Consider the following 24,401-nt stretch of genomic DNA (forward strand, 5'->3'; position numbering starts at 1 on the left):
GATAAAAATCAAACATTTTTCATCGCACTTTTCGAAAAACATAACATTTGAATTGAATTCGATTTGAAATCTACCTACGTAAGAACAAGAAAGGGTTCCCTTGCTACCTAATTAATTAATAAGTCAACTGTTAGCAATCAGCTGCATGCCATTTGCTCAGCTCAGCTGTTTAGTTTGCCACGAAAACGATCTTTGAGTTTGTGTTTTGCAACAAAGATTACTGTTATCAACAGCTTCCCCTATGACGGAGTAACAGTAAAATAACGCATAATCATTCGCGTTTTAAACACAAAAGGAAAACATGGCGTTATTTTAGAAAATTTTTGTGCCACAAAATCGTGGAATTAGTGTTCAATTAAAGCGGAAAATAATTTCGATAGTAAATATTCGGATTAGGTAAGCATTTTTTATTTAAATAGCAGTAATTTACTATGTATATTGTACGTAAGTTGAGTTGAATTTGATATGATAACTTAATCATAAAAGGTTAAAATTTCCCTATGTATCAATTAATGATTCATCATAATAATTCAGTCAATTTTCCTCGTATGACCTGATGAATTATTTTCTATAAAAACCACCGAGTTCATTCAATAAATTACACTAGTATGTGATTGATGAGGAAATTAACTCGTATACTCTTGGTGTTTTCGATTTGTTTAGAAAAAGTGAAAGATGACGATGATTTTTGCGATTTTCACCCTGGCTTTTGTAGCTTTTATTCAAGGCAAAGCTATAGACGATAATCTCGTATCCGACGAATTCATTCAATCGATCAATAAATTAAACACAACGTGGAAAGTAAGTTGAATTGATTCTTAATTTATTTACGAAAAGGCTATAATTTCGTGTGGTTTGGTATCTGGGAGTAGCCTAGCGTACGTAATTTGAAGAAAAAAAATTAAATAATAAGAAGTACCGAATAGTATAGCTTTTGTTCTTTGTTCGACCAATTGAATAAAATTGATCGAACTTGAAGTGAATTAGAATACGACGTCGTAGAAAAATCTGCTAGTGCGTAGACTTCTATAATTAAGTACCTATATAAAGTATGCCCACTGAGAAGTGAGAATTTGTATTAATGATCCAGTTCTAAGTGGTTGATGAGCGTTGAAAATATTCAGTCATTCATGAAGGAAGAGAAGCTGAGAAGGTATCCATGTTTTCTGAGTTGAAATAAAACGCTGCGCTGTAGACAAAGTACCTACTTCACATAGAAAAATAGTAATCGTGAAAAAATAAACATAAATTTCAGTTTAATCAATTTTAACATGTTAATTCAAATGGAACGTTTTAAGCGATATGTTTCGACGTTGAACTGTTTATCGTGAAACGTGCTGTCAAATTTAACAAATATGTTGAACTAAGATAACATAATTGTTACACAGTGTGTAACACATGTTTTACAAATACCAGTCTTCCATGTGTACATTTTTTACATCTTGTAATCGAAGTTTTTTCACTGCTAGGTATAATAGTTTAAAAACAAAATAAATTTCAAGCCTTGTAATCTTACCTATCCTACTTGAATTTTTTCAGGCTGGACGAAATTTCCATGAAGATATCGACTTACAATACTTCAAAACTTTGATGGGTGTTCATCCTGATCACAAAGCTCATCAATTGCCTAAATTAACAACATCAGTCGGCGATCAAATTGATGACTTACCGGAAGAATTTGACGCTCGAGTGCAATGGCCTAATTGCCCAACTATCAAAGAAATCCGAGACCAAGGATCGTGCGGATCATGCTGGGTATTTTTTTTTTTAAATCTCAAAGTGCGGGATAAATAATTGAACATTTCTCAACCGTCGATTTATTGATTTCAGGCTTTTGGAGCCGTAGAAGCGATGTCTGATCGAGTTTGTATTCATTCCAATGGCACCCAAAATGTTCACCTGTCATCTGAAAATCTAGTATCATGTTGTTGGACGTGTGGAATGGGATGCAACGGCGGTTTTCCTGGTTCGGCGTGGCGTTATTGGGTCAAGACTGGTATTGTTAGCGGCGGTGCCTACGGATCGAATCAAGTAATTAGTCGTTTACGAATTGAATTTTATTAGTAATCAACTGTACTACACTACGAACATGTGAATAAACTCGTAAAAATTCTTTAGATTAATATTTTATAATAAGTGCGTCAACATAAGATTCATAGAACATGAATATTGACGCAGATTAATTTCATTTATTTCGCAGGGTTGTCAACCATATGAAATTGCTCCATGCGAACATCATTCGAACGGCACTAGACCTCCGTGCAGTGCCGGTGGTAAAACACCAAAATGTGAAAAGAAATGCGAATCCAGCTACAAAATCGCGTACAAGGATGATTTAAATTTCGGTAATATCTAGAAATACATACAAATAGTATACTATGTATTTTTATTGCACTCGGTACCTACTCGATCTTTTAGTTAAATATTAACGAATGTAGATAATTGTGTGGGTTTTTCGTTATCAAAAATGATAAACACGTACGAAATACTTTTATCGAAGTGTTTGACTTTGATGTTATTCACATATTCTGAGAAAATTGCTAACGTCAAATACACCTAAACTTCAACCCTCTTAATTACGTTTTAGGTGAAAAATCGTACTCCGTTGAAGCCGATGAAAATGCGATTAAACAAGAAATTTATCGTAATGGCCCAGTCGAAGGAGCTTTCTCCGTATTCGAAGATTTCGTGAATTACAAAAGCGGTACGTACCTGCCTAATTTCATTTTCATCTCATTTATTCTCTTTGAACCCAGAAATGACAAATTGACTCGACGATCTCTTCGTTTCAGGCGTTTATCAACACGTTAAAGGAAAATACCTCGGTGGCCATGCTATTCGAATTTTAGGATGGGGTGTCTGCAAAAAAACAAATACGCCGTACTGGTTAGTAGCCAACTCGTGGAATAATGATTGGGGCGATCACGGATATTTCAAAATCAAAAGAGGATCGAACGAATGTGGAATTGAAGATGGAATCAGCGCTGGACTTCCTAAAATTAAATAAACTTGTCGTTCGTGAAGTTATAACGTATAGCTTCATTTTTCTAGATCTGTGATGATTACCTCTACGCAATTCAAGTCTGCTAATATGTATTAGCCTGTTTTCTAGAAAACTACTCCGTATATTGTAGCAATTTTTAATTTCAGTTAATCAATAACAAGTGTGTATTTTTACGTGTGTATAGATTTTTTAACCAGTAAACTAAATAATTAAGAATTTTCTCGTTATTTTTTGTTTTGATGAATTACGACATGAAACAGTTACGGTGTTGCGGTGTGTTTTTGGAATATTTCTCTAGCTTATATGAACAACTACAAGTAATCAACTATGTAGCCATGAGAAGCAAAAAAGACTTCCCATTTACAGGAGCTATCTGCTCTTGGAAAGGATCCAATCCAAGAATACCTACTCGGAATACATCGCGATAGCAGAGTACTTGGATACTATGAAATAGCGTAGTGCTTTTACCCGTCATTTGTGATTAAAAATGACATGAGCAAGACGTTCCGAAATTATAAAGAAAATATAAATTGACGTAAAGTTTCCTAACCCTGCAATTGGAAGGTTAAGCAAACACATGTGCACGTAGCTTGGATGGGTTGACTACAGACGAAAGAAAGTTACTTTTATTTGTAGGTAGGACACTCCGATAGTTGAGTAACTAAATAAATCGATACCTAGCAAAAAAAAAAATCACGATGCAATTATCGCTAAAAAAAATGTTACCATTTTCTTGCATTCAACTTGAAATTTCAAATCAACTCTTATCAGTAATTGAATTGAAATTACACACTCAAGTCTATCTTGACGAGCATGTACTCGAAAGACAAAATCAAGTATACTGCGAAAAAATTCATCGTAAGAGTAGGTAAGTATAACTGAAAACGTCATTAATTTTAGCAAAATACGTTGTATTATTTTATAAGTTTTATCATCGAGAAGAACGACTTGATAGTAATAATGAAACATTTGTATATTAATTAAGTACCATGTTCGCGAAAAAACAAATTATATTTTTTTTCATACTTATAATTCAAAATTTCATACCGAATTCGTACGCTTTTATACAGAATGGCGTGGTTCACGTTGAAAAAGCTGTCGAGCATTACAATAAGGACCCTGGCTCCACTTGGAAGGTACCTATCTATACAAATAAATTTATAAGATTTTAGCAATTAGTTCAATCACTTTAGGTATTTACTATTACTTATTTAAATAATATTTTTTCAAGGCTCATCACAATCATATGATGAACAATGTATCAATATCACATCTGAAAAATAAACTAGGTTTGCATCCAGAGTTGAAGGAATATCTTTATGACGAGCATCACGATCATGAACAGCAATTGCCAGATTTTTACGATAGCAGAGAAGCACACCCGGGATGTCCCTCTATTTCTTCTATAGTTGATCAATCCAACTGCGAATCATGTTGGGTAATACCTATTTGTGCCTTGTGGTCTTGATAATTTTGTAGTAAATCGATACTCAAGTATTCCGCATTTTTAGGCAATATCGATAGCTGCAGCATTAAGTGACCGATTTTGTATCCAGAGTAATGGGAAAATAAAAGTCACATTATCGAGCGCACATTTACTATCGTGTAATAAAGCCAACGATGGGTGTGGTGGAGGTGTGATGGTAGAAGCTTGGAATTACGTCAAAAATTATGGTTTGGTTACCGGAGGAGCTTATGGATCAGACGAAGTTAGTTTTGTTTGTTTTGAATTCTACTACACCTAGCTCTTTCACGAAATTTCGATACTAAAAGCGAAAATAAATCCATTTTCAGGGCTGTCAGCCATACTTGATAAAACCAAAAGGATCAATAGACCACAGATACAATATTCCACAGTCAACTACACCCCATTGTCACCACCACCGTTGCTGGAATCGACGATACGGAAAACGTGAAGATGATACGTACAAAAGTTCGTAGGCAATTTGATTTCAATTTTCAATGGAACTGCTCCGCTGATTAGGTACTTTATATTCAATTATTCGTCTTTAGCATCAAAAACCATACGATTACCTCAAGACGAACAAAAAATCATGAGAGAAATTTACTCCAATGGACCAGTTACAGCCGGAATGCAAATATTTTTACCTTTTATATTTTATAAATCAGGTTGGTTCCTACCTAATCAACTTATACTGATTTAAACCGATATTTTTCAAAGAAAAAAATACACAATTTAATTCAAAAATTTCATCAACTTATTTCAGGCATTTTTCAAACTCATAAACAGGAAGAATTAATCGGTTTACATGCCGTTCGATTGATTGGCTGGGGAGAAGAAAACGGCGTCAAGTACTGGATCGCAGCTAATTCATGGGGCGATACTTGGGGCCAAGATGGATTTTTCAAAATAAAACGTGGCGATAACCATTGCCAAATTGAGTCTATGGTGCATGCAGGACAACCCATAATTGAAATAAAATAATACTTATCAAATTTTTTACGTATTGCCCTATCTACACGACAAGTATGCAAATAAGTGGATAGTATGCCATTTAAACTTCACTCATCGAACAGGATAACAGAATTATAAGATACAAGTGTCTAAATATAGTTTTCGCAACACATTTGTTGTTAATTACATTAATTTGTGCATTTTTTCCCACTCCTCAAATTATGTTCTCGTGACATCAAATATAACACTACGTAGGATTATTAACAAAGTAAACGCGGATCATAAGTTTGCATTCATTCATTTCGCAATGTAAATTAAAATACAAAACATTCTGCGAATGATTCACATTTTCGACAGAAAAACATGGGCCAGTGTTTTGCATTCACCACACCACATACCTAAGATAAAACTTTTAATACTTGAATGAAATGCATTGAATTTCGGAATTTTTTTTATAGAATAAGGTAGGTAGCTAGGTACCTAACCTAGACCTACAGGGTGCGCAAAAATACAGAGTAGGTACCCCAAAGAAAGTTTTTTGTTAAAAATATAGGTTACCAACGTGAAATAGATGCATATGATTGGTGGAATATTATCACCTCAGCCCAACAACCAATCATGTGCTCATTATTAGGTATCATTCACTGCGACCAACTGAAACATTTAACAGGAAAGTTTTTTTGGGGTACTCGATATTTTAGCGCACCCTATACCTACAGGGAGGTACCTGAACTAGACCTACCCACAGGGATGCGAACCGGAATTTTTAACCTTAACTAACCGGAATGAACCCAAAAATGTTCGAGGAAAATTTTGTTTTCCAATAATCTCTCACCGAAATAAAAAAAATTGAATTTTAATTGGTTTTAAGAACCATTTACCACCAAGTAGGTAACATAATTTTATGGTATCCAACACCAGAACCTTTTCAATGACATTTTATAAGTTGTTGAAATCACAACCAAAGTAGCATGCCTGGAAAAGTGTAGGAATCAATATTGAAAACCATTACCCAACGCTAAAAATGAGTAAAAACCGGAACTGGAATTTTATGTTTAGATCAATTTTGCACCACCAGTCCACCACCATGGAAAGCTCAAAAGGTTCCGAACCCTGCTCCAAAAAATGGACGTAAAAGTCTCCTCTCCAAGGAAAGTTTTAAATCATGGATACGTTTTTTGCTCAAGTTAACTCAATAGGCAATAGACCTATTCAGAAGTCCAAATTTTAAAAAATCTGATGCAATAATAATTGTCAAAATCACACAACCTCTAATAAGGTTCGTACTTCGTACTTTTAAGACTGGGTGCTTACTTTTGAGTTTAGTGGTTCTTCAAAAATTCAAGACAATGACCAGTGAGATTTCCATTTTTTTGCTCAAAATTTTATGAAACTATTTTGTTGTTTCTGAACAATAATTTTCCAGCAAATTTAATTTTGAAACAAAGGAACAAAGTGACCCGACGAGCGAAGCGAAGGCAATTTATAGGTCGAAAAATTCTTTCTCTGTTATTTTACTTTTTTTCAACAATTACATTATTTTATTACTGCAAAAAATGTTGAGAAAATTTCCAACCTTTGATTTCGCAAAAAGTAAAAAAATGCTGTGAATTCAAAAGTTGGTTGCTAAACCTGAAAAGAGCCTTAATTCACACAAAATTGCGAATTTGTCTTCAATTTTCTTCACTTGTTTGCCATAATAGGCACCCATGACCCACAAAAAATTTCCCTTTCGAAAATCTGTTATCTTAAAAGTGATAGGGATTAGCAGATGATAGTAGGTTTTATAACAAGCGAGTTATTGGTCCATCTCATAAATATCACCTAAGGGGGGACATTTATTCGACTCCTAGCTAGCTCAGATGGGAGTTGAAAAGAGTAATCACTATACTTCTAAGTCATCAAGTACATAAATAATCAACATTTAAATACCATTTATGTACACAAGGTTTATTTTGAGAAGATATTCACTACATTGGCTACATTTATAACATATTGAGATATGTTATTACTTCGACGAATGTGCTCTATCTAAACAAATAGGATAGTACTTAAGGTACTTCTCCTGGGTGAATCATGCCAATTATACAAGGAATTGAGACCATACTGGCTGCGCAATGTACAACAACCATGTAAGCGAAATATATGAGTTTATGCGTAAGTGAGGAATCTCTGCTCCATCCCTTACGACGAATGACTTCATCTATTAACTACGATATAATTATAGTTAATATAGTGGAGACACCACCATGTAAGTACCCACTTACCTAACACTGCTGACCATCTCACCACCTCTTTCCCTTAGCCTACCCCAATAATAGTGGCTGTCGGTGGCTGCTTTACTTCAAGGAAATTCACGTTATGAAAGCGGCTCTCTCAATGCCTAGGTACATCTCGAGCAGACCCTAAAATTAGGTATAATCGTCGGATTAATACCATTAGAATTATTAACCGACGAGTATGATTAGACTTTAATTTAATCTAGTCCACACGCGAGGTGGGTAAAACAACGAAATAATACTACTTAGGCAGAAGCCTGTCTTCGTATACAGATTACTCCCTGACCACATACTTCGACGAGGATCTTGCCACGGCCGATTGCAAAAACCAAGTGAAGAGACACTCCGATCGCCAGAAGCGCGTGCCTCCTTGGCGATCGACAGATGTCTTTCACACCCTAATATCTGAATACTTTCCCACGTACTCGGTACCTTTTATTACCCAATAAAGATAAATCACATCGCGTAAAAGGTAACCCTAAGAATAATCACCAAGCAGGTGGAGGCAGATTGCACCATAACAATTGCCCCTTCGTGGGTTTTACTCAGGGGGAGAGCTAATCAGACGGAGAAAAAGCACGGATCATGAAAGAAATATGAGCTAGATCTGCCCCCTCTGCCCCCTCTACCTATTCCTTAGCCCTAGCGATACCACTGCCCCTCCGTACTTTTGCTGCGATGTGCAGAACTATTTCTGGGTAAGACAGGTTCCAAGAGATGGTTCGGAGGCGGGATTATTTTGGCCAGTAATGCATTGAACACAGTTTCTGCATTCTTTGGTATCAATTTCCATCAGAGATCCATCCGAAAATGGAAACACTGAGTTTCAATCAATGCCAAGAGAGATACAGTAGAATTGTCAATCACATTACAAGAGGATCGAAAGGTAGGTTTTTGAGCTAAACTAAGAGGTAACGATGTTTGTTGAGTATGCTTAAGAAAGCTTTTAGGTTTTGGTTAAATTTTTGAATTTTTATCAAGGAGATTTTAAAATGAAAGATAAGATAAAATGAAAAATAGATGAAGAATGTTGAAGATCTCGGTTTTCGAGATTGAAAAAAAAAAAAAAAATAATTTTGAAAAGTAAAAAAGGCCAAATGATTATCAAAACTTGGGTATACTCAAGAGGAGAACTAATCAGAAAAATATTCACTTGATTGTGGCAATCGAGTACGTATCTTATAGGTTTTGAATAGTTTTGTTCGATGATTGAACAATCCTAACGTGTGGAGGTATATTGCCCACTGTACGTGATAGCTATCTGATTATAAATCAGAAAACACGTTATTCATAAGGATACGTATATAAGGCTGGTTCTCTATCCAAGTATGTGGTATAGTAATAATCTGCTAAATTTAGCCTAAAATTTGGAAAAATGAAAGTTCCTAACTAAGTATATGACGATTCCAGAATCCTAGTACTTTCGTTGGTTCTTAAAATTTTTGATTTTTTGCGTCATATATTGTTTTTGGTATTCGCGTAATTTCAGAGCAGGTGTGACGATCATGAGGGTTTCGAAAAAATAAGACGAGTGAAAAATATCCTAATTTAGTAAGTCGTGTTGCGTCACCCTGTGTGTTAAATTTTTGATGAAATTCAGTATACAGGTGCCATGCAGTGTTGGTACTTGAGTAGAAAAAATGCATAATCTAAACTATTACTAAGAGTACTAAAACAATACTAGTGACACACATATGTACAAAATTATAGTGAAGGGAAAAAAAAAAATAAAGTGTCAATTTTTGAAATATCATTATAACGATTAATGGGACACATCATAGGGTCGGGTCGTTATAGTTTTTCAAAAAAAAAGAACAAAATGAAAAAATAAATAAAAAGTAAAAAGAAGAAATATTTACAAAAATGGATTGCGTTGTAAAAGATGCAAAACGTTTTCTGGATCAGTTACTTTGTTTTTGATGGGTTGTCGTAGATGGAAGGCTTCGTGGCTGGAGACACAGTCTCACTGTACCACCGTTGTAATGCAGCTCCTCTACGACGTTGTTTACGATGAACAAATGTCTCTCGCACGTACTACTGAACATAAATGAGTCATTAGTATAAGTTATTTATTATAATCCAATATATACATGCGTTTTATACTAGATTATTTTTTCGTAAAATTCTAATAAATTAGTAACGTATTATGATACTGTTACTATTTTTATTCCTCTCGATCTGCTGGTGAGTCTGGAGATGGTTGGTTTATATAATCATCCAGGATTTGATCAGCTGATCTACTCTCAGCTTCTCGCTCCGCATTACGCTCTACCTCGTCAGCCCATGAACTTTGATTTGTAGCAGGCGGCGTCGAAGAATTTGGTTCATTGGACTCGTTCTGCTGTTCATTAATAACTAAACGAGACAGATTAGGTTCGATAATAGCTACAGGGCGGAGAAGTTCACGTAACAATTCTCCTGGCCGAGGTGGTTGAACTGGTCCAGGTAGGGTGGTCGAGATAGATTCGACCATTGTTGTCAACTGACTAAGGGGCTCGCTCAAACGCGGAGTCTCTATAGTGTTGATAGGTGCGGAAGAAGTAGAGGGAATTGGTTTGCCTTTCACCATATCTATGCCAGGTAGGTTGTCGAACTTTAAAGGGTTGATTTGTTTTTGTTTGAAATCGTCCGCTTTTGTAGCGGAATATGGGACGTCCGAATCACCTGTGTCGTCTACATCGACAAAGATTATGTCATCTTTCTTGGGATCGGGTATGAAACGTTTTTTGATTTCACGAATGATATCAGTATATTGGGGTGAGAGATAGTATGGTCCAGAATCGTTCCATTGCGATATCTCCATATGGATTGCCTCGAATACTTCCGGCATACGTGTGACTTTAGCTCCTAAAATCCTGTCCCACTCATAGGCCAGGGCTCGTTCGATTAATTCGAAATGTGTCTTATCCAGAGATTTATGGGGAATGAGAGGTAATAAGGTTAGTTCGATTACACCTCTCTCCTTAAAGAATGTACATAATTTCTGCATGTTATCAAAGAAATCCGAATAAGGAGTGCCTCGGACTACGTCATGTGTACCAATGGCCATCATGATCCTTTTTGGGAGGATTTGGAAGCTTTTGAGATAATTGACTAAGTCAAGTAGTAGGAGGTCTTGTCTATATAGCTCTGTGCTTATGAGGTTTTCATAGGGTTTGCGGTCAGTGAGGTATTGGATGATACCATGCATATGGCCGTCGCCCATGGATAGAATATTGTGAGCAAAAATTACGGCGACGTAATTTTCCTCGAAAACTTCAAGACCTGCTGCAGTATAGTACTGCGGGTAGTAGTTTAATGGATAAAATGGTAAGAGCTCCGTAGACTCTGTACCGAAGCGTTTTTTATAGCGTCTATGGTTTGTCCAAGATTCGGCCGGCGTATTTCTCCTTTTTGGAGTTTGCGGTCGTTTGGCACGTTTTGGGCTATTGGAAGAGCGGCCACGAGAGCGTGGTCTGCCTCGCCTAGATCCTAATCCACTTGGATTCCAAAATTCCTTCGGCTCGGTGTCATCACCTGAATCTACACTTGGACGTTTTTGACTACTACTTTCTATTGACGAGTTCAGTAGAGAAGACAAAAAATGATAGGGGTTCGGATATGGTGGGTATACCGTTGGAATAGGTGTACTCACTGGCTCTGGTCTTTTGAACAAAGTTTCAGTTGAGCACGATCCGGGTGAAAAGGTGCCACAAAACAACAGAGGTTGTTGCTTCATTGGCAAATATGCCGAAGATGTCGGGGTCGAAGTTGTAGAGAAAGGGGTGTTTGGGTGAGGATTTTCATATGAAAATAGTGAAGGTGCCGTCGAATAGTGCGGCTGCGGATACGGTTGATAGATTGGCGAATGAGGCTGCACGATCAAAGACTCTAGAGTTGGAGTTGAAGGTAGATTATGGGATCGAAAACTTGAAAACATGTTCGTCATTTGTTGGTCTAACGCCATATTGTATTTTGCCTGAAGGTTGGCAATTTCGCGTTGTGCATCGTCTAGTTTAGCACGTAATGATGAATTTTCGCGTGACATAGTGACCATTGAAGCTTGCATACGAGTATTGAAGTCTCGTTGCATTGTTAATTGGTTTTGTAGATCCTGTGCTCGAGCATCAGGATTTACATATTGGATCATTCTAGTCGAGTGATCACCATCGAAAAATCAGCTTCAGTAATTTTTGAATGACAGTTGTGATGAACACATGTTGCAATTTTTATATTGCGAGAATTTATTTCGAGACTTTCAGAAAGATGCCTATTTAGACAACTAAGATGATAGAGGTGTTTGCAAGAAGTCACGTAAATTTTGTCCTTTCCGGGTTCAGTATATGGACCGACAAGGGTTAAAGGCCTCGTGCATTTATCAAAAACTAACTCGTAATGATTCATCCTATCAGGGTTCGCGACGCGATTAGGTATATACGAAAGCAAAAAAAAAATAAAAAAAATTGATTAGTCCCTTGACTCTGTAATATAGCGTACTATGTTACAGGAATCCACTTGCCGTACTATGTTACAGGAATCCACTTGCGACAGTGAAGCAATTTCCAAAAAAAAAAAAAATTCATGCAAGTTAAATTTCCGAAAATTGATTTTAAAAAGCCACTCGCGATTAATAATTAAGGTATGAATTACATTACCAAATAGTAGTTGGTTTGCTTGGCAATGCTGATGGTTCGTTGCAATGATGATCGTATGTGACTGGATATGATGCCTGAGTCTTCCTCGATTTTGGCTTCTAAGGTCCAAGTCCAGGGAGAAGGTCTGCTCAGCACAAACGACACAATTCATATGATCGAGGTGATGCGAATGTGACTCTTATTTAACTGTCTTTTTGGATCGAGATTTTCGTGGTTTCCTTGATTTTCTAGAAAAAAATAATGAGCCTATTTCTTTGCCTATAAAATTGCGGTACATCTGCATTTTCATTGTCCTTTTTCTATATAGGACAAATAATAGAGGCGAGTATATGTATCCATTTAAATAGTATACCTGTGTGAGGGCGCAAATGTATCATAACGGTAGAGACAAAATTGGTGTCTTTATGCGATAATAGGAAAGGTTTAGGGAAATGAGAAAGGAAAGGAAGGGAAAGTGATTTGAAGGGGTATTATATTGTGTGTAAACATCGGTTACGAGGTGTAGGTATTTTAAATTGGTTGAATAGGGGTCGGAAAGTACTGTGAATAGATTGAAGTGGTTGGTGGCGAGTCGATGTAACTGTTACCACATATTGTTAGGTATATTGTCTCTGTTGTGACTTACACGATGCGCCCTTTACTACCGGTTGCTCTTATAGGTGGAGAGTCGTAAATTTCGTCCATTCTTCTCTATTGACATCGTTGTGGTCGTTGAGGATTGATAGGTGATCCGGTATTTCAATACTTACGACGAAAAAATTATCCCTTTTTCCTTATGGACATATGTAACGCTCTTGGGCGTTCTGCCTATTAAAGGATCGTATTATATCATTGTTATCTGTTTACCACAAGTGGTTTTGATTTGCAGCTCGTGTTGCATCGGCATCTGTGTGCCTTTTGCTCGTATGCTATTTTGTTGCATATGCTCTAAATGGCATTTTGACTATTGTATTTCTTTGAATACAAAAATAGACGATACGAGGGCTGCTTTTCAAAGTAAGCTAATAAAGTTTTAAACACCTAGGGTTTTTTGTTCACCTTAAGTGTGTACACACGTGGCTCAAGTCTAATGCTCGAGCGTGTGATTTTTCAATGTTTATGTAAAAAATATCGAAGGGTCGACTACGTATTTTTACGATAATTAGGGTTTGTGCATTGTCTATTACGCTAGTAAGTAATTTGTTGCTTTTAATGGGGAGCATAATTACCTGTGGTCCAGATCTTTGTCCGGACCTGTAATTTAACATTTTCTAGCATAATTATATCTAATTGCATATTGTTTTTAATTGTATCAATAAATAATTACGTCTCAGGAAGACGATCAAGTGAGACAGACACAAGAGTCTCATCTTTATTGTGTGTAACAGTCTACAGATTGTTACGGCGATTATTATAAATTATCTTTGTAATTTAATTGGATCGTCACTTTTTCATGTCAAGAGGTCATTGCCTTTTGATCCATGAATTTTTAATTAAATTGTGTATCGATCCAATATGTGTTCCTATAATTATTATTTTTGCAATCTAATGTTGCTTTAATGTTTTCTGTTAATATTCCTGAAACAAAGAAGGATTTGATTAATAAACATGACATGAAGTGATTACCAATTAGAAATTCAAAAGTAGGTAAACGATTCGAAAAAATTAAAACTGATGGGAGAAGTGAGAAAATTTTGTTCTGGAATCAGTCATGTCATTAAAGTAATCATCCTTTCTACAACTAGGACTGAATGAAGTTGATAGGGACTTATCTTGAGATACGTTCCACTACGTGTACCTAACCAAGTTCAAAGAATGCTATCGATTTTTGTGCAAACTTCGAAATTAAAGACCTCGGTCAGGTCGCCTGTGGCAGTTAAGTGAAATGAGGTTACATACTACAAGATTATTAAAACACCTTCTTTTAAAAGCATTTCGCTATTTTGCCTTATTGGTACTGTTTTGAAGAATGTAGTCGACGAAGGATTAGCTTTTCTACACAATAGGGGTGTATTTCTCAGATCATGTGTTAGTGCTATAGGAGGTGTTCTGGAGTGGCACAACCTGTCCATGGAATTTCTTTGAATTCCATGAGAAAAAATGTAAGCAATTTTTATGTTGTTTTCTCCATCATACAATTTATATCATTTTATTTGTTCTATTATAAGTAGCATATCTTTGTACGTTACTTATTGGCTGAGTCGTGCATAAAAGGGCTAAATGAGACTGCACTGAACGATAATAGTTAGGGGATTATTAGGTGGCGGTAGTCCTGTATTTTAAAGATAAGAAATTAACCGATCTAGTTTCCCCGACTCAAGGTAGGAAAGTGAGGTAATTGGTTGGCTCCTGGAAAGAGAGCAGAATTTTGAACCAGTCAACAGGTTGGGACAATCAATATGTTTTGTGGATTTTTTTTTTAAATTATTTATACTGTTCAGGATCAAGTGTCCTTTATCAACAGTAATGATCGTCTCAGCTCTGAAGAACAAGTATAACTTTCTGAAGTTGTTCTAAAAACAGACCTTACTAAGTGTGTTTCTTAGTTTTTAGTACATTAGTGCATCATTGTGCTCATAATGTGTTAATTATTCTCAGAATCTGTGTTCTTTAGAATAATTTCATCATGTAGTTCAAACTAGTCAACCTATTCATTATCCACCAATGTGTCGTTCGTGTTACGACTTCATAGATCTGGGCGCCTATTCTTGAAATTCTTTATCCCTGTTATTTGTGCAATTTGAGTTATCCCAAAATTGTCGTTATTAGTGTAATCTATGTTATCTAAAATTGGTATTCTTGAAAAAAAATTTTAACGAAAATTTTGCGTGCTAAAAATAGTTTATAAAAGCATTTCTTTTCACCTCTATAAATCCTTACAACATTTTTCACTTTAATCAGACCCAAAACTTCAAAACTGGAGTAAAAAATTGATTTTAAGCTGAGCTGAAATTTCTAAAATTCAAGATCTCCTTAGCTTATCACATTTTCATTGGACAACTCCACTTTCTGCACTGAAATTTTCTCTTAGCCAACTGTCTTTACAAGAAATAACACTCATAACGTTCATAACGACACCTTTTTGATCTCGCTATCCGCGCTATTTATTGCACAGATAGCGACAGATAACCCACCATAAAGAATTTCAAGAATACCCCTATACAAAAAAAATAACACAAATTGCACGAATAACGGGGATAAAGAATTTTAAGAATAGGGGCCCAGTGCTATGATGAATGGTGGATTTCCAGCTCTACGTGGGTCAATGAATCCACGTAGTTTATTGAACTTTATTATAGCCTATGTAAGTAAGCTATTTTGTTTATTTATTTTTATTTTTACCCGTATTATTCCTGTTTGGGACGACTGCTTTTTGTGTGCAATTATCTAGGTAATACGGGTATGTAGTATGTCTATTTGCCTATTTACTGTTTCTATATTTATAGTCACCTATCAAAACCTGGGAATTAAGATCTTTGTCTATTTTCTCAGGGATTTTAATAAGTGATCATATTTTTATTGTTTTAATTTACGTTGCCTGTATAGGACAATTGTTTCTGTGTACAATTGTGCAAGCAATCTGAGTCGCAGTAGGTCTAGCTTGCCTATCTGCTTCACTCGGCACAGAATAAAACCAGAAGATTTTAATTGATAAAAAAAAGTAAAATCCTAGTCGAATTTTGAAGTAATATTTAGGTTTTTAATGCTACCTATCTAGGGCAATTGTCTTGAATGTAATCAAGTAGGTAGCACATTTTCGAGTGATAGGTCTGATTGCCTAATCTCTCTATAATATGTCGATATGGATCTACATTGTCCATTTTCGAGTTACTATTTATTTATTATTTTCATTGTTACAAAATCTTTATCTAAGTGTTCTTTCTTCCTTTTCCTACAAACCCATCCTAGAATTATAGCAATTCGTGCTCAGGAGTAGGTTTGTTATACTTATAGATCATGTGGACATAGTACTGATGGGTCAGTGCCCTCTTCCTATGGTATTAGCGTTTTATGTTTTTATGGTTATGTAAAATAACTCTAATTATTATTTTGTTTATTTATTGATACTACCTACGCGGGGCAGTTGTATCTTGGTACAATTGGGTAGGTAGTGTCTGTGTGTGGTGGGTCTATATGCCCATCCATTGTTCTGGTGCCTGACGTGGTAAAAAACCCTTTTTGGCTTTCTCTTACACTGTCAGGTAATTAACGACATAATGCGACAGTGCTGGATGTTTTACCAAGATATAAGATGGATCTACATTGTCCAAATTTACGTGTCTTCATTCTTATTTTATTTAAAATTTAAAGTTCATCCAATGGAACACGTTCAGGGACAATGATACAGTGTAATATATGTGTCTCATAATGGATTGAGCTTTGTTTATTTCATTTTTTACATTATCTTTTTCTCGATCTTTTGCACCTTTTACTCATTTCTTACATTCTTAACTTTTTGATTTTGGAAGAAATCACCGTTTGATCTACGTGGTGGGCATTCTATTAAAGTAAAGGCCCAGAAAAAAGGTACGGATTATGTGTACGACATCCTTCCGTAAATCGAGAAAAATTAAATATCTGAGAATATCAAATTGACAACGTGTAACGATGGTCTCGAAGATATCGTTGATCTTCTACATGAATAGGAGATTTTGGATCAGCAACGTGGAAGTTCGTATTGATGGGTAATTTCTACGAAGACAATATCGATGTTCTTGAAATTTTATAAAAATTTCAATTTCTGAATGTAAAGCAACTCCTGCAAAAACAATACCGTAGGGGTTGTTGACTCGATGATGTCTTGCAATCTAAACTCATCAAATACGTTTTCCTTGTCTTATACCAGCTCTCTGTTGGAGTTCATTCAAGCTAGATCGAGACCAGATAAAGAATTAGATCATAGATCTACGCATTTGGAGGGACATAGCTTATTGATTTGGAAAGATATGCAAATACGAAGAACTGAAAAAGTGTTACTCATTTTTTGATAGAGTGAGAAATTTCCAAAATGTGCTAGAAATTGTGCGAAAATTTGTGGAAAAAAGAGTTTCTCCTATCTACAATGACGACCTTTTTGTGTAAACGAGTCAGCATGGAAAAAGAATTACATGAGAAGTTAGCATGCAGTCCTACAAACACATGTTTGTTAAGCATTTCCATTTGCTTTATTCAGAGTGGTAGTCTCCAAATATGAAATTTTGTAAGTAGTTTTTCTGAATTTTACATTCACGTTTCTATATATTACCTACCATTTGGGGCAATTGTATCAGTGCAATTAGGTAGGTAATTGTGTTTCTATTATGATCATATTACCTACGTATTAGGGCAATTGCTTTAAGTGCAATTGAGTAAGTAATATGTTTACGTATTGCTTGTTTTTATTTTGGACGATCGCCCGAAAACTGTTTATCGTGCAATGCGTTTGTGTGGTAGGTCTAGTTGCCTACTCAATTATACCCTGTGTAGATCTAATTGTCCATTTCACTGGGGTGTATATGGTTATTCAATGATAACTCTAATTTAATGTTTTTATATGTATTTATATTAAGTAAATGTACTACCTAATTGGGACAATCGTATAGGTACAATTTGGTTAGATAGTACATTGTTATGATTAGATACTAATGATTCTTAAGTTCAATGTATCGAACATTCTTTGGGGTCTTCAGAATCTGATTTTTCGTCAGGTTCCATATCATAGAATCGAGGATATGGGGGTTTATCGTCATCGGACGCATATTCAACCTTTTTCATGTCCATAAACTTATTCCATTTAAAATTTGGACCCATTCTTTTTAGCCTTGCTTGAACACGATCGGATTTTTTCCTCGAAGGTAATGACGTGGGTCTCGCAATTTTTGCCCCAGTTTGTGGTGTATTTTGTGACTGGGATTCAAAGGGGAGAGAGTCACCTATTGCTGAATCTGGCAAAATTTCTTGCGAGTCATCAGGTTTTGTCATTTTATGTGGAGGAGAATTCGTTGAATCATGACTCATTTCAGGTAATATCTGCTCTGAGCAGGTGTTATCTGTTGTTTCGTCGATAATAATGTTCTCAATTGAGTCATATGAGTCGTACGAGTCTCTTTCCTGAATAGGTCTTTCTCTCTTTTTCGATTGATGTTGGGGAGATTCGAGTACGTTATCAATGTATTCCTGTGATATTTGCTCCGGGCAGATATCTTCAAGAGTTAATTCAGAGTCAGTGAGTACTATGGAGTCTGGAGAATCGGATTGTTCACGATTCTTAGGTGGTCTACCTCTTTTCATATTGTGAGATTGAGGTGTCCCTGTCTCATCTGAATCTTGAGTTGAGCTAACGAACTCGGAATCAGACCTATTTTTTCGAGGTCTTCCCCTACGTTTTTCGGTAGTAGGGGGTGATTCATCGCTTGGTTCAGAGGAATTAGATGTGTTTTGCATATTCGAAGGCTCAGTTTCAGATCTATTCTTAGGTGGTCTCCCTCTTTTCTTTTGAGATTGAGGGGGGTTCACCACTTGCCCCTCTCGAAGTAGAAGCTTCGGGATTAGCGAGTGTAGAGCCTACTGGAATACGCTCATCTAGGTCGGAGGATTCTAATTCAGATTCCTCAGCACGTAGTGTGCGAGCAAATGCGCGGTATTCGCGTGCTGTTTTATTTATTTCTGTTAGAACAGCTTCGGATGCTCTTTTGAAATCTTTTTTCGTAATTACAATTTCAGTTTGTTGATTTTGTGAGGGGAGGACTTCCTCTTCACTTTCGTCATCCGATTCCTGTTGATTTTCTGTCAGAAATTCTTTTATACGCTGTTCTAATGTACGTGAATCAATATGGGATTTTAGACAAACCTCGTCTTTCAATTTTTGTAGATTATTTTTCGTAATGAAGAGAGTTAATTGTCTAATGTTCGATACCCTGTCTTGATCAGTACCATCAGTTGGTGCTAATAAATAGCAATTATGGCCATTTCGTTTTATTACTTTAAATGGACCTACTTTCTTTTGATAGAACTTTCCGGATGTACGCTTTTCGTATGACGACTGTTTATGATTCGTCATAAGTACCCAGTCTCCCTCCTGAAAGAATGTTGGATCTGGGTGGCTTTTATTGAAATTGCATTCTTCTTCAATGCGCTGAAGCCTGCGTTTATCTCGGATAAAAGTTTCTATAATTTGTTTATCAGACATATCCAAAATCTCTAAGGTTCTTTCTTCTATATTATAGACTGCCTGTTTAGCGAGAGTGTCTGCAATAATATTCGTGTACTCGTGTCTTCTAGCAAAGACATGAATAAATTCCACTTTCTCAAAATCTTTCTTTAGTTCGATAATTTCTTTAAAGAGGTGTTCATGATGGACTGGTTTATTACGAGAATTTTTCCAGTTATTTGTCTGCCAGCATGAAATTGTATTATTGAGGGCTTTAATTGCATAGTTAGAGTCGCTCAATATTTTTACCTTTTTGATGTTATTTTTCTTCAAGATTTTGAGAGCCGTGTGGATAGCAGTCAGCTCAGCTAAATTATTCGAAATTGGATATTCTGACTCAGTTATTCGTTCCGAAACGTTTAATAGGGAGTCAGGTGCGAAACAGATCCCTATACCTGCTATGGCTGATGCATCGCCATTTTTCGAGCATGCACCGTCGGCTGTTACTCTGGTGTAATCGTCGGCATCGATAATTAGATCATCTTTTGGATCTAATTTTCTTTCCATGCAGGTAGCTGAAGTGACGGAAGGAATTTCTTGTTTAGTCATTCTTTCACGAATACGTATGAGTTCTCGTCTGAAGTTGAATTTCATACTGTCGTGTGGAATTTGCAGACTAATACTATCTTCAATACCCCATGCTTCATTGGGTTTGAAGCCAAATGAGGTCGGTGTATTATTTAATTCGTTTTCAACGTCCTCGATGACCTTATGCCATCCTGAGTGGGATTGTTGGGGATCATAGGTCTGATTAAGTTTTACACGAATTTTATCACCTATACCCCTCATCGTCCTTTCGACTGATGAGGATTGAGGGTTGTAGGCATTCGTGTGTGCTACCTGTATACGATAGGACTCAAGTAGGTTGTTCCACGAATCAGAAATAAATTGACAACCGTTGTCAGTGATAACTTTTCGAATTTTAACTCTGCGGCTCCTAATTTCATCGAGTACGTTTTCCATTTGAATGCAGACTGACCTCTTTTTAATATTGAATAGTGTTTTCAGCCATACACGATTCGTGAAGACATCCTTTACGACTAGGAGGTATTTTGGGTCATTTTTCAAGGCTGGTAGAGGCCCAAAAAGGTCTACAGATAATACATCGCCTAGCGAGAATGCCTCTATGTGAGTGTATTCAATTGTTTTAGGATTAGCATAGTTTTTATTGACTTTGCAAATTATGCAAGAACCACAGATATCACGAATATATACAAGAGAATTTATGTGATAGAAAATTCGTCGAAAGATTGCATCTAGCTTGTTGGATCCAACATGTCCGTAAGCACAGTGCAAATAATCTACCGTGTCGAAAAATAATTCATTCGGCAGACATGGAACTTTCGATTCATCGTCCCATATTCGGTGGAGAACCTTGTCTCCTTCCTCATTATATATGAGTTCGAATTTTCGCCTCTTTTTCTTTTGTATATCTCTCTGTTTTTTGTTATTCGGAGGAACTTTTTCCTCAAGAATTTCTGTGATTCTCCTACAAGTCATGTCTTTTTTCTGGTAGAAAGCAATATCTCTGAGTCTCTGATGAAGTTCAGGAATATTTTCGCTCAAAAACTTCAGCTCGAATGGCTCTATCGAAGTTCGAAAATCGTCTTCCTCTTCTGACTCAGAGGAGTGGGATTCACTCTCGCTTTCTAAAATTTCAGCATTAACTTTATTAATTTCGAGTTCTGGCGCTTTGATATCATACAACTGTTTATTAGAGTAATGCAAATCGTAAATTAAATCATAACAGTTCAAGACAGTTATCCAATGTGCTGCCTTCCTGTGGGTTTGAGCTATCTCTCTATAACGATTAACGATAGGTAGGAGGTTTGACCTTACGTGTACGCGTCAGCCATGTAGCCATATTTGGAGTTTTTGTACGCATTTAACTAGACTCATCATTTCACGATCGAAAAGCGTGAAATCTTTTTGATGGTCCTTAAAGGCGATTGATACGAACAGTATAATACGTTTCTGTTCTTCCTCCATATAAAAGAGGACTCCATTCATCGCGTCTGTCGATAATTTCGTATCTAGAAATAGATCACCCACTTTTGGAACTTGTTGCAACTTAAAATCCTTACGAAACTCAGCTTTTAATTTTTCAAAAGCTTGTTGTTGGATCTCTGTCCATTCAACAGGAACATTGCCCTTTGTGAGTTCATAAATAGGATTTACAATTTGTGAATACTCAGGAATAAAATCCCTATATAAACCAGTATTGCCTATCAAAGCCAGAATATCATTTTTAGTATTTATCGAAAATTTTCCTCTTTTAGTATGTTTCTTCTCAAAATCGTCCAGTTTCTTAATTTTTTCGCTTTGTTTTCCGATTCCTTGATCAGAAATGACAAATCCTAAATGATCTGCTCTGTTGCGAAAAAACTGAGATTTTGTCGGATTGAGTGTGAGTCCATGCTCACGAATTAAGTGGAAAACTTTCTCTAATCTACTCATAGTCTCCTCAAAATTAGTACCAGAAATCTTAATATCGTCTACATATTTCGTGATTCCATCTTCATTATCTATTATTTGATTGATCATATGGACGAAAAGACCTGAAGAAACTTTTAGACCATAAGGAAGTCTAGTAAATTCATATATTTGACCTTCTACTTGAAATGCTACGAACTTGCACGATTCCGGATCGAGTACAAGTTGCCAAAAACTTGCTGTGAAATCTAAGGTGCAAAATAACCTATCACCAGCATTGTCGTATAGCAAGCTTGATATCGTATTAGGCTCAGTTAAGACATTCATAAGAAATTTGTTTAATTCATCAGGATCTAAACATAGACGAATATCACCGTTTTTCTTAACTACAGGAGCTAGGGTATTTATATAGTTCGAGGTCGAATATCTGATTATGCCTAAAGACAACATCTTCGCTATGGCTTTCCTTAAGGCTGGAAGAAGTTTCTTGCTTGGGCGGAATTTTTCTCCTCTCCAAGGCTTAAGATGGTCGGTTCCTGGTATAAAATTGAACTTAACCTGCTCTCCAGTATATTTTCCTGGATTGAGACTAAAAATATCAGAAAATTGTTCTAGTCGAGCATATCCATCTTTAGCTTGCTCTCTCGTGATCGAGCCATATTTTACAGCTTCATTGAGGTCGAGTTTCAAATTTTCTTTGAAAATACGAGTAGCTTTTTTACGTTCTTCATGAATTTCTCAATCAATATCAGTGTACCTAGTGTCACTCATATCTAAGGAATATTGATAATATCTTACGTGTGTGTCTTCTTCACTGTCTGTTGATATCGAGAAGACAGTTAATGCATTTTGGAATTCGTCCGGATGCATGAAAGGAATAGTGAATTCTTTACAAAAGGTCGGTTCGCATTTTGCACGTCGTTTGTGAATACTCAAAGTCATATGTAGGTAATCCATAGAGATCCTACCCATTATGAATGTTTGTCCTGGAGCATCTATTATGTAAAATGGTACTTTTATTGCTTGAGAACCTAGTATCATTTGGAGTTCGATGATATGAGTAGCTGCACATATCAATGAGTTATCTGCTAATTTAAGCTGGACCTTGCGTCTCAACTTAATAAATTTCACCCATTGAGGAGCTTCCTCTAAAAAAGTTTTGACCATAATACGAGATAGAACGTTGGGCAATGCCCCAGAGTCCAATTGGAGTGCAAATTTACGAGTACCAATGATCACTGGTATGACGCATGCAGGATCGTTCGTATGCTGTGTCACTAATTGAAAAGAAGTACTTGCATCGGGTTCCTCATTGCTGAATAGCGCGGCATTATCGATCACGTCTATCGATTTAATGTGGTTTTTTCTATTTTTGTTTCTAAATAGGTTACGACTCGTCTGTACATTATTAACTTTTTCGATGAATAATTTGCCAAGATTTTGTTTCATTGGTGAATCAGACATCACAATCGGGTCATAATAAATTTCATCTAACGCGAGTTTTAATACTTTTTCCGGGGTATATTCCCTCCACTTTGTATTATAATGCCTATCTACGTTTTGAACTGGCATGATGTCGGTGGGCTCTAGTGCCATCCTAGCATCAAAATTTTGCTGTATTATCAGTTCTGAAATTATGGCATTCCGAATATCACGATATTCTAATATGGAAGGAAAATATCTACGGATCGACGGTATGTAGTGAAATTTTGACTCGATTGGTTGAATTTCAGTACGAGAGCCTATTTTAGGTCTAACAATCCATTTACCATCGTAGTTGACGTGTTCTAAATGTATAAATTTCAAAGATGGGTTTTTCCAGAACTTGATGTTTCTATCTGAAGCTATTTTTATGTATATGTTTTTGAAATCTACGTATCGATATAGTTTCACTACTGGCTCCTCAGGGCTTCTGGGCTTTACGAGAGGAAAAAGTAGAATTATGCACTCAGCATATTTCTCCTGTAACAGATCGATAATTTTATGAATTTGTTCCTCTATCACGCGATAAGGTTTACGTGAATAATTAAATTCTAGCTGTCCTACTGACAGAATGTATTTCGATCCTGGTGGAAATTGGACATTTATCAATCTGTTGTAAATTTTCTCGAGAGGGATTTGGTCTCTGAGATACTCAGGTAGCTGAGTTGACAATATGACCTCGCTGCGAGCCATGTAATGGGATAAACCATCGCCGACCCATATGTATTCACTCAATACGTCATCTAATGGGGCGTTCATTACACTAGGAGTTGCCCCTTGGCTGCCTAGTGAGTCTCGTTTCCCGGTACCAAATCTCCATTGTCATTAGCATCTGAGATTTGTGACGTCACTAATTGTACAGCCCCTGTGATCGTTTGCAGATCCATGTCCGCTAGGTCACCGGTGAACATCGTATTGAGCATATTGCATAAGTCAACTTGTGCTACCAAGTCTTCCTGAGGAGTATCAATAATAACATATTTAT

At 36.3% G+C, this 24,401-nt stretch overlaps 1 protein-coding gene across 1 annotated transcript; it reads left to right on the forward strand.

The window, feature by feature from the left end:
- The first annotated feature begins 195 nt into the window (after window positions 1-195).
- On the forward strand, window positions 196-5,592 carry LOC135840598 (uncharacterized). The gene is made up of 13 exons (XM_065357223.1): window positions 196-396; window positions 664-801; window positions 1,540-1,755; window positions 1,831-2,031; window positions 2,201-2,345; window positions 2,588-2,704; window positions 2,793-3,001; window positions 3,985-4,140; window positions 4,236-4,442; window positions 4,516-4,713; window positions 4,799-4,937; window positions 5,018-5,134; window positions 5,233-5,592. Exons 2-13 carry the CDS (start codon window positions 676-678, stop codon window positions 5,448-5,450), a joined length of 2,049 nt encoding a protein of 682 aa, XP_065213295.1. The 5' UTR covers window positions 196-396; window positions 664-675; the 3' UTR covers window positions 5,451-5,592.
- The last annotated feature ends 18,809 nt before the right edge of the window (window positions 5,593-24,401 follow it).

This window comes from Planococcus citri, chromosome 3 (assembly GCF_950023065.1).
Source record: "Planococcus citri chromosome 3, ihPlaCitr1.1, whole genome shotgun sequence".
Classification (NCBI taxonomy): Eukaryota; Metazoa; Arthropoda; class Insecta; order Hemiptera; family Pseudococcidae; genus Planococcus; species Planococcus citri.

What these genes read in the sequence shown, in the direction of transcription:
- LOC135840598 (XM_065357223.1), top strand. Translation starts at nt 676, where the DNA reads ATGACGATGATTTTTGCGATTTTCACCCTGGCTTTTGTAGCTTTTATT. An exon ending in CAAGGATGATTTAAATTTCG is followed by an intron (nt 2,346 to 2,587) that starts GTAATATCTAGA and finishes ATTACGTTTTAG; the next exon opens with GTGAAAAATCGTACTCCGTT. An exon ending in GAGCTTATGGATCAGACGAA is followed by an intron (nt 4,714 to 4,798) that starts GTTAGTTTTGTT and finishes ATCCATTTTCAG; the next exon opens with GGCTGTCAGCCATACTTGAT.